This window comes from Coturnix japonica, chromosome 1 (assembly GCF_054131305.1).
Source record: "Coturnix japonica strain WE chromosome 1, WE-NBRP24, whole genome shotgun sequence".
Classification (NCBI taxonomy): Eukaryota; Metazoa; Chordata; class Aves; order Galliformes; family Phasianidae; genus Coturnix; species Coturnix japonica.
Genome location: NC_140663.1, coordinates 13,814,536 through 13,827,389, shown reverse-complemented (window position 1 = coordinate 13,827,389; position 12,854 = coordinate 13,814,536). Strand labels below are relative to the sequence as shown.

Genomic DNA, 12,854 nt, shown 5'->3' with positions numbered 1-12,854 from the left:
GAAAAAAAACTATGTAAGAGAATTTCCCGTATCCTTGGCATCTCTCCTTGGATTTCACTTCAGAGAGAGGAGAAATCTTAAGTGGTCATAAATCTTCTAGTAATCAAATACAGCAATTAGAGAACTTTCATACTTTTTTTAGGCCTAATTTATTTTTGTGATACCATATTGACATATGAAGTCTTGCCATCTAACTTCACCGCTGTGAATTCTCACCGTGTGCCATGAGAATGTAACCATAGCTGTTTTTGCAGAGCGGTCCCAAAATGCTCTATTCACGTTGTTTGGTAAGCAATCGGTGTTTGGCTCTTTTAAACAACATTTAGCAGTAAAAGTAAATGTGAAGATCTGGTTCTTTGGTATCTTAACTTATATCCATCCTTTAGATAGTAGTTTCACTGCTTGGTCTGATACTAGATTCTCATTTTTCAGGCCAGAGAGATTTATCTGGAAGAATTTCAGCTTTCAAGTACAGTAATCTGGCAGCCAGGGTAGCCGTAATGAGCGTTTTATCTTGGGTGAGAGTGTCTGAAATTCCATTCTCGGTTACACTTCTGCAGTTCCACTGAAGCCCTGCACCCATAGGTGTGTAACAGCAGAATCTTGTACAGCATATCTTAATATGAGACATTTAGCCATCTTTAAGTCTTTGGCCATGGTTTTGCCGTGGCAAAACTGAACAAAGCTTTTCGTCACAGGGCTGTGGGGCATGGCCAGCACTGTCAGACAGCTGTGATCCTTTGTCTTGAGCACAAGACAGCAAGTAGTGAGCTTTGTTAGGATTCTTACTCTTTAGATTTGTTCCCTGCACAGCTCTCCTGTGACTTTTTCAACTTTCTCTGTCTCATCTGCCGGATATCTGTGTAAGGAGTGCCCTCTTCTACCTCTGTTGGATAGGCAGGCATTTAATTGATGTGGACACTGTATCCCTACAGCTGGGAGCAGCTGGATTTGGAGCAGCTTCTCTCATCTCCTAGTCCCTCGTCCCTTCCAAACGCCAAGCTCACAGTGCTCGGTCATCTGGCAGGGACCCTGGAAGTGGTGCAAGGGATACTCCAGAAACAAGAGCTTAATTCCTCCAAACATTTTGCAGAGCAGGTCTGGTGAAAAAGCTGGAAAAGCCTATCTTTTCATCTTCTGATGATCCTTACAGCTCAGCTATGTACTCTGAGACATCGCATCTTATAAATCTTACTACAGTGCTTTGAAGTTTCCCCATGTGACCATCGCATTTGCCCATGCCAAAGAGCAGTGAACCCCAGATGTTGTCTCATGAGCTGACTTAATATCTAAACATATGAAGAACTTACAGAACCTATTCTTTGCAATTAGCCATGGATAATAAGTCTTCCATTGGGTATTACGCAGTGCACGCTGCATTTGAAGAACACAGCAGGCTATTGCGGTAGTTACTTTTCATAATCTGTTTGTAGTGTGATGTGCATTTTGCATCATGGTTTCCTGAAAATAACTATTGGCTTGGGATATTCAGATTAAGATGTATCAGCAGGCAGGATCCTTACTGCTGGGTATAAATGTCAAAAAACTCTGAATTGAGTTCATTACAAGCCATACCTGTACAAAACTCTTTTCATCTAAGGATTGCTATGAGCTCTGCAAAAGCTACCGCTGACAGAGGAAGCCTCTAAGACACCCCTTTGAGAAAGAATGGTGTTGTCTCTCTCACCAAAGCAGTGAAATGAAGCTCAGCATCTTCTAGGTTACTTAAACCATCAGTGGCAAAATCCAGAGCAGCATAGGCAGCTCCTGGTGCTGATGGCTGGAGTCTTTGAGGAGGTTCACAGTAGTCCCAGAAGAGGCTCCCAGTTCTGTCAGTGGATTTACTCTGACAGGTATTTCCTTCAGCTAATCTTCCACCTCTGCTCACTTGTCGGGATGCAAGAAGCCTTTTCTAATTGGATTACTGCGGTGTATTTGTTGGGAGTTCTCGAACTGTGTAAATGGCCTGAAGCCTTAATATCAATCTGCTCTGTCTTCTCCTGGAGCCCGGAAAAGAGTTTTATCACCTCACCCTGATGTGTTTCAACTGGCTTCTGTTTGAGGTTTCCGAGGTTCCCTGGCTATGCATAACCTTCCCTTGCCACATTCCAATGGCAGCATGGGAAGGGTTTGGCCCAGCTGGGGTCTCTTCTGGAGCCTCACAGCTTCTCCTCCTCACCTGTGGAAATGTTTGCATTTGATCAGAGCCCTTTGCTGTCATTTGGAATCCTATATATGGACTTAATGCATTGTTTGTTCTTTTTTATGATGGTCTGATAAGGCTCCTGGTCTTAGCAGGCGTTTTCATAGGAAGGTGGAAAGTAATTACACAAAGTAGAGATATTTAATATTGTAATTTTGCAAGCGCATGTAAAACCTGTGCTTACTGATGAGGCTTAATTCACACGCACCACCATAACTGTGAACATCTGTGCTGAAGAACATGGATCTGAGAGAAACTTTGTACATTTAGTGAGGTTTAATTAACTTATTTTAATTAGCAGTGCATTAAACTGTTACAAACATTTCTGTGAGCGTAGTTTACAGTTGTGCATTTTAAAATATATCTTAGTCAGGCTGTGTGTAATGTATGTTTTTTTATCATAGTTTTTTAGTGAGCATTTTTAGGACCAAGTTTTAAAAGCAAAATTCCAGGAAGGTGAGAATTAAATATTTGAGATCTTCCAAAACAGAGAAAAAAAGGGAAAGAAAATTAAGTTTGGAGGAAAACATAACGGGCCCCCTTTTTTCCTGTTTAGAAATACAAAACTGGGAAGCAAAAGCGAACAGAGAGTAAGACTGAATTGGGAAAACCATTTGTAGTTGCAGCGTTAGCCATTTCACTTTTCATCAGTCAATAAAGAGCAGGAAGGTGAGCGCAGAGCCGGCAGGAAGGATGGTTGGGCGCAGAGACCGGCGTATGGGGGTGGTGTCCTGTTAGGGAGGAAAAAAGTGAAGCTTCTTGTCTGCCAGTTCTTTGTGTTACAATGACTGAAGGTTTCGACAGTTGAGCGCCAGACTGAGGCACTTGGCCTTGAACATCAAGATAATTACAGCCCTGCCGTACAGTTGTGCTGTGCGTTGTGGGAACCACAACTTCATTGTTGGTGCAAATGCTCTTTTGTTTGGAGCATCATGGTTCACTGCCCGCATGGCAGCCCTGCTGCTGGGGGGGACCTGCATTGTGCCCTGCCCTGCACTCATTAGCCTCAATTTTCTGTTTGCTTCTGAAAATCGAGATGAGGAAACTTTACTTTGGGCAGTCTCCTAAATTCTGTTTGTCTAGACATGTAAAAGATACTGTACTGTGCTTGCTATGTATTATTTTATGTATTTTTAGTAGATAGGGCAACTGACCTTCAGAGGTCAGCACACTGATGTGCTTATTGTAAAAATCTTTATGATGAAGACGAGTGTCTTCATTAACAATCAAACACGATCTAAATGGCACAGTAAAGCATATTAACTAACAAGACTGGGTCGTCACTGGAAGTGACTTCAAAATAAAAGTGTTCCATGCAAAGGCTGAATGGTAACCAATTAGCTGCTTTAGAAGTTAATTCTGAGCCTTGGAAGCAGGCTGCATGCATGCAGCATCTGCTTGTGTAAAGTCTTTTAAGTTTCTGGTCTGTGCATTTCAAACTAAACGGATTGCAAGATTTTCGGTGCTAGAGGTGTGACACTGCGATGTCTTTTTCATTAAGAATAAGCTGACTTCCCCGATGAAGTCACTTAGAAATCTGTTGAGCTTCAGGTTGCATCTGCTGCTTTTACACACTCCGTGAAGGAAAACCTCTGGTCTGCAGTAATGACAGTTGCATTGTGCTCCTCTGTGTAACTTTTAACCTAATATTTTTTACATGAAGTGAATGTACAGAGCTCTGCAATGCTCCCCTCTCAAGGTGTAATTACAGTAATAGATTTACTTTAAGCATGTTTTTCAGCCGCTTTATTAATATTTTATGGTTTCCTCCTCAAGTATTCTCACTAATTGGCCATTATGCTTCTTACCACCAAAGTGTCTGTGGCCACCTAGGACATTAAGGGCCATGAGTTTGTTTGAGACATACCTGTTTCCCTAATGCCATCATCTTTCCATAGTACTGATTTACAATGGTGATGTTTTCCTCTGAAAATGTCAGTGGAAAACACAGACTGCAAGCTTGCACCAGTCGTCACGTAATGGAGGTATGTGGAGGTGCTTTCCTACAGTTTGGGCATTAGGAGTTGCAGCCCTTTGGTGTCCTACTTTATGGAAAGCAGTTTAAGACAAAAACAAGCTGGAAGTGGACAGGAGGTTGGGCTGGGCCTGCAAACACGGCTGGTTTTCCAACTCCGAGTTCCTGCTGATAAATGTCATTACTGTGCACACCCCCGGCACAGCCATCATGCTTTGCTCTCTTTCCTCAGTCGGGTAAATAGCTTAATATATTTAGAAAAGCACTGTGGGACTCTTGATATGTCCTGTGAAATGGCATCTGGGAGGATTTGTGGTGCTGATGGTGGCATTCAGTGCCCAGTAAAAATGGCAGCTTTGCAGAAGCAGCCTGTTTTGTCATCTGAACGGAGACATGATGAGGTCACAAGTGACTATTTTCTTTCTTTCAATGGTTGCCCATGGTAGGATGTGAGAACCAGCCATGGCAGCTGGTTCCCATGCTGAAGTGCCTGCAGGTGCACGGGGATGCAAATAAAGACTAGGATGCAAAACCTGTCCCCAAGGGAGCATGTCCTGCGGGCCACGGTGGCTGCTCCAGCCTTCAGTCCTCTCCACGTGCCCTTCCTCACTTGAGACAAACCACAAGGCACAGGGAGCAGAGTGGAAGAAGTGACATGGGATGTGTATTATGGTAAAGGCAGAGGAAGATCATTTCTCTGCAAAAATATGTGGAGTGGGAAATATTGCTCTATAAGTGAATTACCCATAGTATGCAGAGGTGTGTCTCGTTCTTACACCTCCAGGTTTCTCATTGGTTTTAACAGAGAGCAGCAGGAAGTGGAGATTCTTAGGAAAGTCTGTTCCAAGAGGTTTATCCCAGGTGAGACGTGATGTAAATTGCAGACACGGTGATGTTGTCTAATTTGTGTTTTATCATTAAACATCTGTAGTAATATTTTTCCCCTACTAAATATATCCAGAGATAAAGCCTTTGAAAGGCAGAGCTTCATCACCGTATCTTACCCCAAATCAGTGCAATTTGCATTATGGTAAACTATATAACATATGTACCTGCCACAGAACTCAACAAGAAATGGGAATTTCTGTACGTTTCCTTTTTCTCTTGCATTGTTTTGTGTTGAATGTAGTCCTGGGTGACAAATGTAACCTAAAAAAGTCTCTAAATCTGTAACTTCCAGGTCAAATAAAGAGGGAGATGGCATCTCGTGGGGTCCTGTACATTCAGATAAATGGTTCCATTTATCTACAGAGCTTAGAGACAGTTGTGAAATCACAAGCAGTAAACCAGGAAGAAATGATCCATAGGATCCCATAGAGAAAAACTTGCTGGGTATCTGTAGCAGGCTGAAGGAACATGTCTGTTTTTTTTCTCATTCTCTTCCACCACATCTAAAGCAATCCAGGAAAGGGATTTTCCTCAGGTGCCTGGGGTGGGATTAAGTGTAGGTGCTGCTGGAGCACGTGGCAGGGAGAAGTGGAACACCATGGACCCACCTGCCGCATGCTTTAGCCAGGTGAGTCTTGCTGGGACCTCATTTGAAGATGGCTCAGCATTAGTTTGCCATTAGCATCCTGGCTCCACATAACAGCCCAGAGGGGCTTTTTTGGACGTTTTGACACTAAACCATAAACTGAAAAATACCAAGATTCATTTATGACTTGTGCTTTGTTTCTGTCAGCACTGATGGAAGTTGCATGGGGGGGCAAGGTGAGGTGACTATTCAGATTGAGCATCTTGAGAACATGCTCATCAGTTCTGGAATACAGACTAATTCATTTCTTCAACAGATGTGCCCCAAATATCACTAATCCTTCTCATTATTGTTTCTTTTATTATTATTTTTTTTACCCAATTATTCCTTCTCATTTAAATGCAAAGCCACAAAAACTCCAAATCCCAAATCATCCATCCATGCATCCATCCCTGCAGGGTGTCTTCAGTTTTACATTGTTTTGCGACCAGGGGATGAAAAGAGGCACATCTTTGCTTAGGCTGGTGCTTTGCATAGGAGAGTGGGCCTGGTTTTGGATTTGAGAGAGGCTGGGCACTGTGTAAGCAGTGTGTGGCCTGAAAAAGCAAAAGAGACAGTGTCCTGAGCTTCTCCTGCTTTTGCTTTTGTTAGACAGCAATGCTTGTTTAGCCCTTAGTGAATGACTGGCATGTGGAATGGGGTCCTGGCCTTTCCCTTGCCCGCTTGGCAAGGGGAGTTTCCCATCATGGTCCTCCTATGAGCTCTTGGGGCCTTGAGACAGCTGGGGTACAAATGCTGTCCTCGAGGACCCCAGTGGAAAGAAGAGGTTGAAGGGCTGAATAGTCATTGGGGAGAGAGCGAGAACTGTGGGAAGCCTTGGAACAGCTACTTTCAGTTGTGTGTTCTGAGCTGGAATTTGACCACCAAGAGCTCTCACGTACCTTGGAGCCAGCAGATTCCTCCCATAGCTCCAGAGATAAATAAAAGAAAATAGAAAGCCTCCTATGTTCAGCATTTTTGAACATCTCATGATTAAAGATCTCATGACCCAGTCCCATGATATTTGGAGATCTGATATATTGGGAATTCTTGTGTGGAGCACGGTGATGGAGAAGGAGAAGAGGGAGTCTCCATCTTGGACATTAAGCTGATGCTTCTCCCTGTAAGAAGGTTGAAGCTGACTTTAGTTTTCCTAGGTCAGTCTCAACTCTGACAACTGAATTAATATGGAAAATAAGACACCAAAGTGTGTTTCCTAATTTGAACATTAGTAGCTTTATAATGGAGGAAACTGCCAAAGCAAGGAACATCAATGTCATTGAATCTAAAGAGTGCTTCTGCCATTGGAGTGACAGTAGGGCTTTGGTCATTGATCTATAAGGGAGCCCAAATCTACCTCTGCTCCTTGAAATAGCACTTCTGTGTCTTTTATGTAAAATGGAACATGAATGTAGTCATCTCTTTTGAATTGTGGTCACCAGTACACAGGTGGCTTCTAACTTCTGTTTGATTCACCTTCTTCATTCAGAATGGCTTCATTACTTTGGGTAACTCTTCTCTAATTTCTGCCATCAAACTAGCAGAGTATTTTCATATGTTTATTTGCTTTTGTAATGTTTCATTAGTAAATGAGCTGTACTGGCAATTAAGACTGATTTCTCCCATTTGATTCTGGGAATTGACTCATCACCACAGAGTCACTGAAGACATTAATTGCCCTTTTATGGACAAGGTCCCTTATATATTTTATTACTTGACTTGTTCCTACATTCCTACACTGATTTTCCTGTAGTATGTGCTGGCACAGTTGGTGGAGGGAGGTGGGTATCTGCAGTAGGTGTTGATCTAGTTCACCTAAGTCAAGCGTAAGCCACTGCACCCACCCATGAGCTGTATAAGTTTACTTACAGCAGTATTTCCATAACAGTTAAACCTTTTATAAGACCATTCCTTCATTGTTATTCCTGGGTGCAGATTCCTGCCTCCTTCCCTTGTGCCTGCTGTGCTATTCATCCTACCATCCGCCCCATTAGGAGAGATCTAATCAGAAGATCACTAACCCTACAGTAGCAAAATGAATGAGGTTTTGCCATGTTAGCCCTGCAGATCAGCCTGCTGCAGGATTACATGAATGCCAGTACCAGGGAGGAGGGGAAAGCACTATGAGTTTGGGAAAAGAGGATATGATGGAGACTCAAACTCAGCCCCAAATATGGTGGAATTATCCTCAAAGTTGGAGGAGCAGGGGGTTGAATCCCACTCCATTTATCTCATCCTGGTAGAGATTTCCAGGTTGGTTCTACAACTTACATGTATAAATAGGAGTCCTGCAGAACAGGACAAAAAGGAGAACTATTGGGTGAAAGCTGCATAGGTTTTTATCAGGTGACAGGGGAGGCCAAGGACCTGGATCCTTCTGCCACTCCACCGTGTCCCTCTCTCCTCCAGGAGTCTCCATCCTCTTGCCTCTCCACCACCCAGTGCATCCACTGCACTGCAAAGAAGGTCTTAGAACCAGATTTCAAGCAGATATTTGGGAGGACTGGTTTTCCTTTTTATTTTATTTCGTTTTATTTTTTTTTCCAACCTTTTTATTACTTACTGCATTGATTGTTGTAGTGCTAATTGTAGTTTAGGGATAGCAACATTGTAGTTACTAAGAGGAAGAAGAGGATTGGTTTCCCCATAATGTGCAAGGTACCTAATAATTTGTTAATGATAGCTTGCTCTTTATTAGGGCAGTGGGTCATCAGGGATTCCTTGAAGAATTCAGTCGCTCTGTTTCTCATTGTTTCTCCATTCCTCTTTAAAGTGTGTCATTTTAGACTGTCTGCTGAAGTCAGCTTTCCATTCTGGTGAAGCAAGTAGAAGCATGGAGAACAAGATTAATATGTATCTGGAGCAAATGGCAGGAGGGAGGAAAGGAGAGAAGAATCAATTCAAGTCAAACAATTGCAGACAGTGAGTGAAAAATTAATGTGTCTAGGGAAACTGGAGAGAAAGAGGCAAGAGCAACAGTGCAGGTCTGTTATAGATACAATAGTATTTCCGTTGAGGACAATCAGAGAATTGTACCAAGGCTCGAGTACTTGTCCTTAAACAGGAATATTGTAGCAGCACATTGCAGTAAACTTCAGTGTAGAATAACTCCGTATTTGTTCCAGTACCATCCTGTTGTTTCCAGCAGGTTTTCCAGTATTACACGTTGTCTGGCATTATAAGGTCAAGCAAGTCGCCAACAAAACCACAGGCGTATTTCTACAGAGGCAGACTCATTGATGCACGCCAGTGTGCTTTTGGGGTACATAACGTTCTGCTTACAGCGTATTTTCATTCATGAGATTATTTCTTTGTGTGTGTTTAAAATAGCTTTTATTTCTTGTGACTTTTTATCACCAGTTATTGCTCTTTCATTGAGGCCTTCCATTACTTGATTTGGAACAAGTCGGAGCAGGACCAGATGAAACCATTTCCTAGCCAACCTTTTCCTTGCATTATCCATTACATTATGACTGATAGTGTGCTGTCCTCACATAGCATTCGTATGAGAAACGTTACGATTGACATCTTTGTAAAGTTAATCCTGAAAGTGAAGAAGGGGTATATGAAAGACAGTATGGCTTAGAACAGGAAGCTGTGTCAAAAGCACAGCTATCACGTTGTGATCTCAAGGGCTTTATAACTGAGAAGCACCACATAAAGGGCCGCGTAAAAGCCTCAGGATGTGTAGCTTTAATAGTCATCAATATTAATGGGGAGAATATAAGATCAGCTGCTATCCTGTAACAGTAAACCTCTTTCTGGCTTGGTCCGGCAGTTTTTCCAAGCCCGAGAAGCTGCCCAGCAGATAACAGGCACACACAGCCCGTGTTATCTGACAGCACATGCCTGGGGTTTAGCAGCTGTGGGGGCTAAGCTTGACATTTCCTGCTTGGGTTTCACTCAGTTGTGATGTATAGGTAGTTTTTAAAGTTCACCATTGTAGAAAAAGAGAAATTACATTAGAAATTACATTATTGAGTTAATACAGAGCCATCAGCGACTTCCAGCTTAGACCTTTGTCTTATGGCTCTGTATTGCCATGGCATTTCCAGAGCACACCACAATGAGAGGAATATCTCCTTTTTGCTTGTGTCTTGTCCTTTTCTCCTTGTGTGTTCAAGTCTGCACGTTACTTGCTTTTGCCATGTTCTGTTTTCAGAAAGCCATGAAGATCAGATTCCTCTGAGTCAGAGAGTTAATTGAAAAAATACACTACTGCTTTTCTTAAAGGGACAGATTTGTGCTTGATTGTTATATAGGGATTGTGCCCTTCTGCCCAGCTCCATGCCGGCACTGGTGTGGCAGTGCAGCTGCAGCACAGCTTCCCATTTGAGTTTGCTTTTGTTTTGTGAGTCACTGCTCACCGTTCCTGCTGCTTTTACTTTCCTCCAGGGATGGGTTTGCACGATGTTAGCTGTGTCTGAATGACTGTAATTGTATAATCTCGTACCAAGTCATCGTGCAAGTATTGAGCTGGTAGAAACGTGTTCCTTCAGCTGGCTGTCGTGCCAGCAGATTTCCAGCAGATGTAGGAAAGGTTACGGTGTAGAATCAGCAAGACACCTGATTCATTCACTTGCATTCAGTAGATCTTAATTGAGACTTTGGAATAGATTACAGATGAAGCATTTGATCGGTAAAAAGCTTCAGCAAGCACGTGCAATCCTTAACTTCTACACAGTTACTGTACTCGTTTCTGAAAGGTTCAGAAAGTGATTGTCAGAGGCAGGATGCACTGGAAGTATGGAAGCAATCCATATGTCACCAGCATCCTGCTCATTCTTTCTATAAATGCTTTGCAGTGCTTTGCCGTGCCCTGCTGCTGACACGGGCTGCAAAGCCAAATTCCATTCGAGCTGAAGTGCAAACACGGATCTGTTGACACAATTTCCAACCCACAGTGAAATGCTGGAGCAAATCACACATATTCTGGTTGACAGGGAGCATGCAAGATTTTAAATGGTGGTGCTACCTCCCCCCTTACAGATCTATCTGTCACCTTTATGTTTATCACCAGTTGTGAAAGCTATTAAGGAATCTGAAAACGGGGGGCCAATATTGCCAAATATTTGAAGTAGGATTAGACTCTGAACCACCCTGAGGGGCTGAAAGGCAACGCAGCATCCTTACTCCCCTGCAGATTTGTACATTGATTGCTGTAGAGTCAGGTGCGGAGGTTGGAAAGCAGAGGCACAGGGTTCATGGTGTCTTCTGCAGCTTGGCTGACGTGTTGCCTTCCCTGATGTCTCCTTCTGCCCTTCCAGGAGAGTACTGCGAGGTGAACGCCCGCTCCGGTCGCTGTGCACCAGGTGTGTGTAAGAACGGAGGGACCTGCATCAATCTGCTGATCGGGGGATTCAAGTGCGAGTGTCCACCAGGAGAATATGAGCGGCCCTACTGTGAGATGACCACCAGGAGCTTCCCCCCACAGTCCTTCATCACCTTCAAGGGGCTGCGGCAGCGTTTCCACTTCACTGTCTCCCTCATGTAAGTCCCCATCCCAACGGCTCCCAGCACAGTGTGTGTCTGGTGGCTTCTCCCCTCAAGGTTGGGGTGTATTTATTAGATATTGTAACCAGATGAGTTATCTATGTGTAGAGGTCTCTATGGGGAATTCTGGGCTCTGACTCTTTCAAGTGGGGCAAAACCACATTGTTTGAAAGCATTTAATTTCTGTCCTGTGGAAGATGCTGTTGAGGTTCTAACTATTTCTCTTTTACTGCAGGCTTTCACCAGTAACTTCTTTACTATGAACTTTGTCTTTTTGACAAGCAGTTTATTTACCTTCTCTGCTTTGGAGACTAGTATTCAGATATACGTAGTTCTTTCTTGGTGAAGTGCTTCACACAGCTGAGAGGGCTCATCCCAGCCCTCACAGGCTTGTAGGGGACCACCAGTACAACAGCATCTGGAGTGAAAACAGCAGCTGATGTCACTGCTCAGGGGGATTACAGATCAGTGTGCCCCACCAAGGGTCTGTTTGGCTTCCTTCCTTTGCTTTAGAGCCCTTTTAGGCTGAGGTTTGCTCTGTGGGGAGAAAGACCTTTCCAGGCAATGTGGTGGTGCTGCACCACAAACTCCATACACATCTCACCAGCCCTTGGCCAGAGAGGTGGGTCAGTCAGGTCATGGCTGAGCAAAGTCTGATGCTTGTCAGGTTTCTAGCTCCCAACCTCATGCCTGGAGCAACCCTGACTGTCATGGCTCCTCACCTTTCTCCTCCTGGCCCTCGTGAGCAGCTCTGCTTCTCATCCCATCCCGGCTGCCAGGCATGGCTGTCCTATCTGCTGTGACAAACCCATGTTGGACATACTTCACCTGGGCTGTCTGTCACTTCTCCCATGGGGGCAATTGAGGAGCTCTGGGGCAAGGAGAGCAATGAGGACAGCCACACAGTGTACAGCAGAGCTCTCCTACACTGGTTCAAGGCTGCCTGGGTTAAAAAGAAAGAACTCTTCTGGAGAGTACTTTTTTGCTCAGGTAATGGTATGGGGTTTATTTGCCATGGAGTGAGAGCTCCAGGTGGAAATTCATGTTGCCTCTGGAGAGGGTGCAAGGTTTGCAGCTCTCCCACGGTCAGGGTTGACCTTTGATTGTCCCTCTTGGTTAACTTTGAGTAAATAGCACAAAATGTGTCAGCTCTGACCCTAACGGGCAAGGTCAGAAGTTTGTTGGTCTGTAAAACGACAGTTGCAACAACAGAAGCATTTTGTGTGTCTGCCTACAGAAAACGCTCAAGACTGAGAAGATGGGGCGTGTGTCCCATGTTGTGCCCAGCTTGGTGTTTTACTTTTGGCTGGGGATAGGCAGGTTCTGGTCCAGAATTTTATGGGATGCTGAAATTACAATTAAATCAGGATGTGTGGATGCAGTTTGCATGCAAGCCGCAGCAGGGAAGAGTTGTGCCTGAGAAGGTTGGTTTAGAGCATCAAATCTAAACACGCAGAAAAGCTGAGAAGCAAAAGACTCAGTTGGACTTGTCAGATCCACAGTGAGAGCAAACAAAGGAGCGGCCTAGGCTGGCTGCCAGCATGAATTACCTGCAGTACCCTTGGAGTGTCCCCACAGCCACGTGGTGTCATTTTTCAGGCCTTTGGGAGGAGATCTTTGATGTGGAGGGTCCTTCACATTAAAGTGACTCGAATTCTCTGCGTTATGAA

General features: G+C 44.0%; 1 protein-coding gene across 11 annotated transcripts in view; it reads left to right on the top strand.

Moving 5' to 3' along the window:
- The window catches only part of CELSR1 (cadherin EGF LAG seven-pass G-type receptor 1), a 132,232-nt gene that overhangs the window by 56,314 nt on the left and 63,064 nt on the right, over nt 1-12,854 (top strand). For all 11 annotated transcript variants that reach the window (XM_085512462.1, XM_085512323.1, XM_085512368.1 and 8 more), the window contains exon 3: nt 10,959-11,181. In XM_085512462.1, coding sequence (XP_085368588.1) covers nt 10,959-11,181 — 223 coding nt within the window. The remainder of the gene's footprint in view (nt 1-10,958; nt 11,182-12,854) is intronic.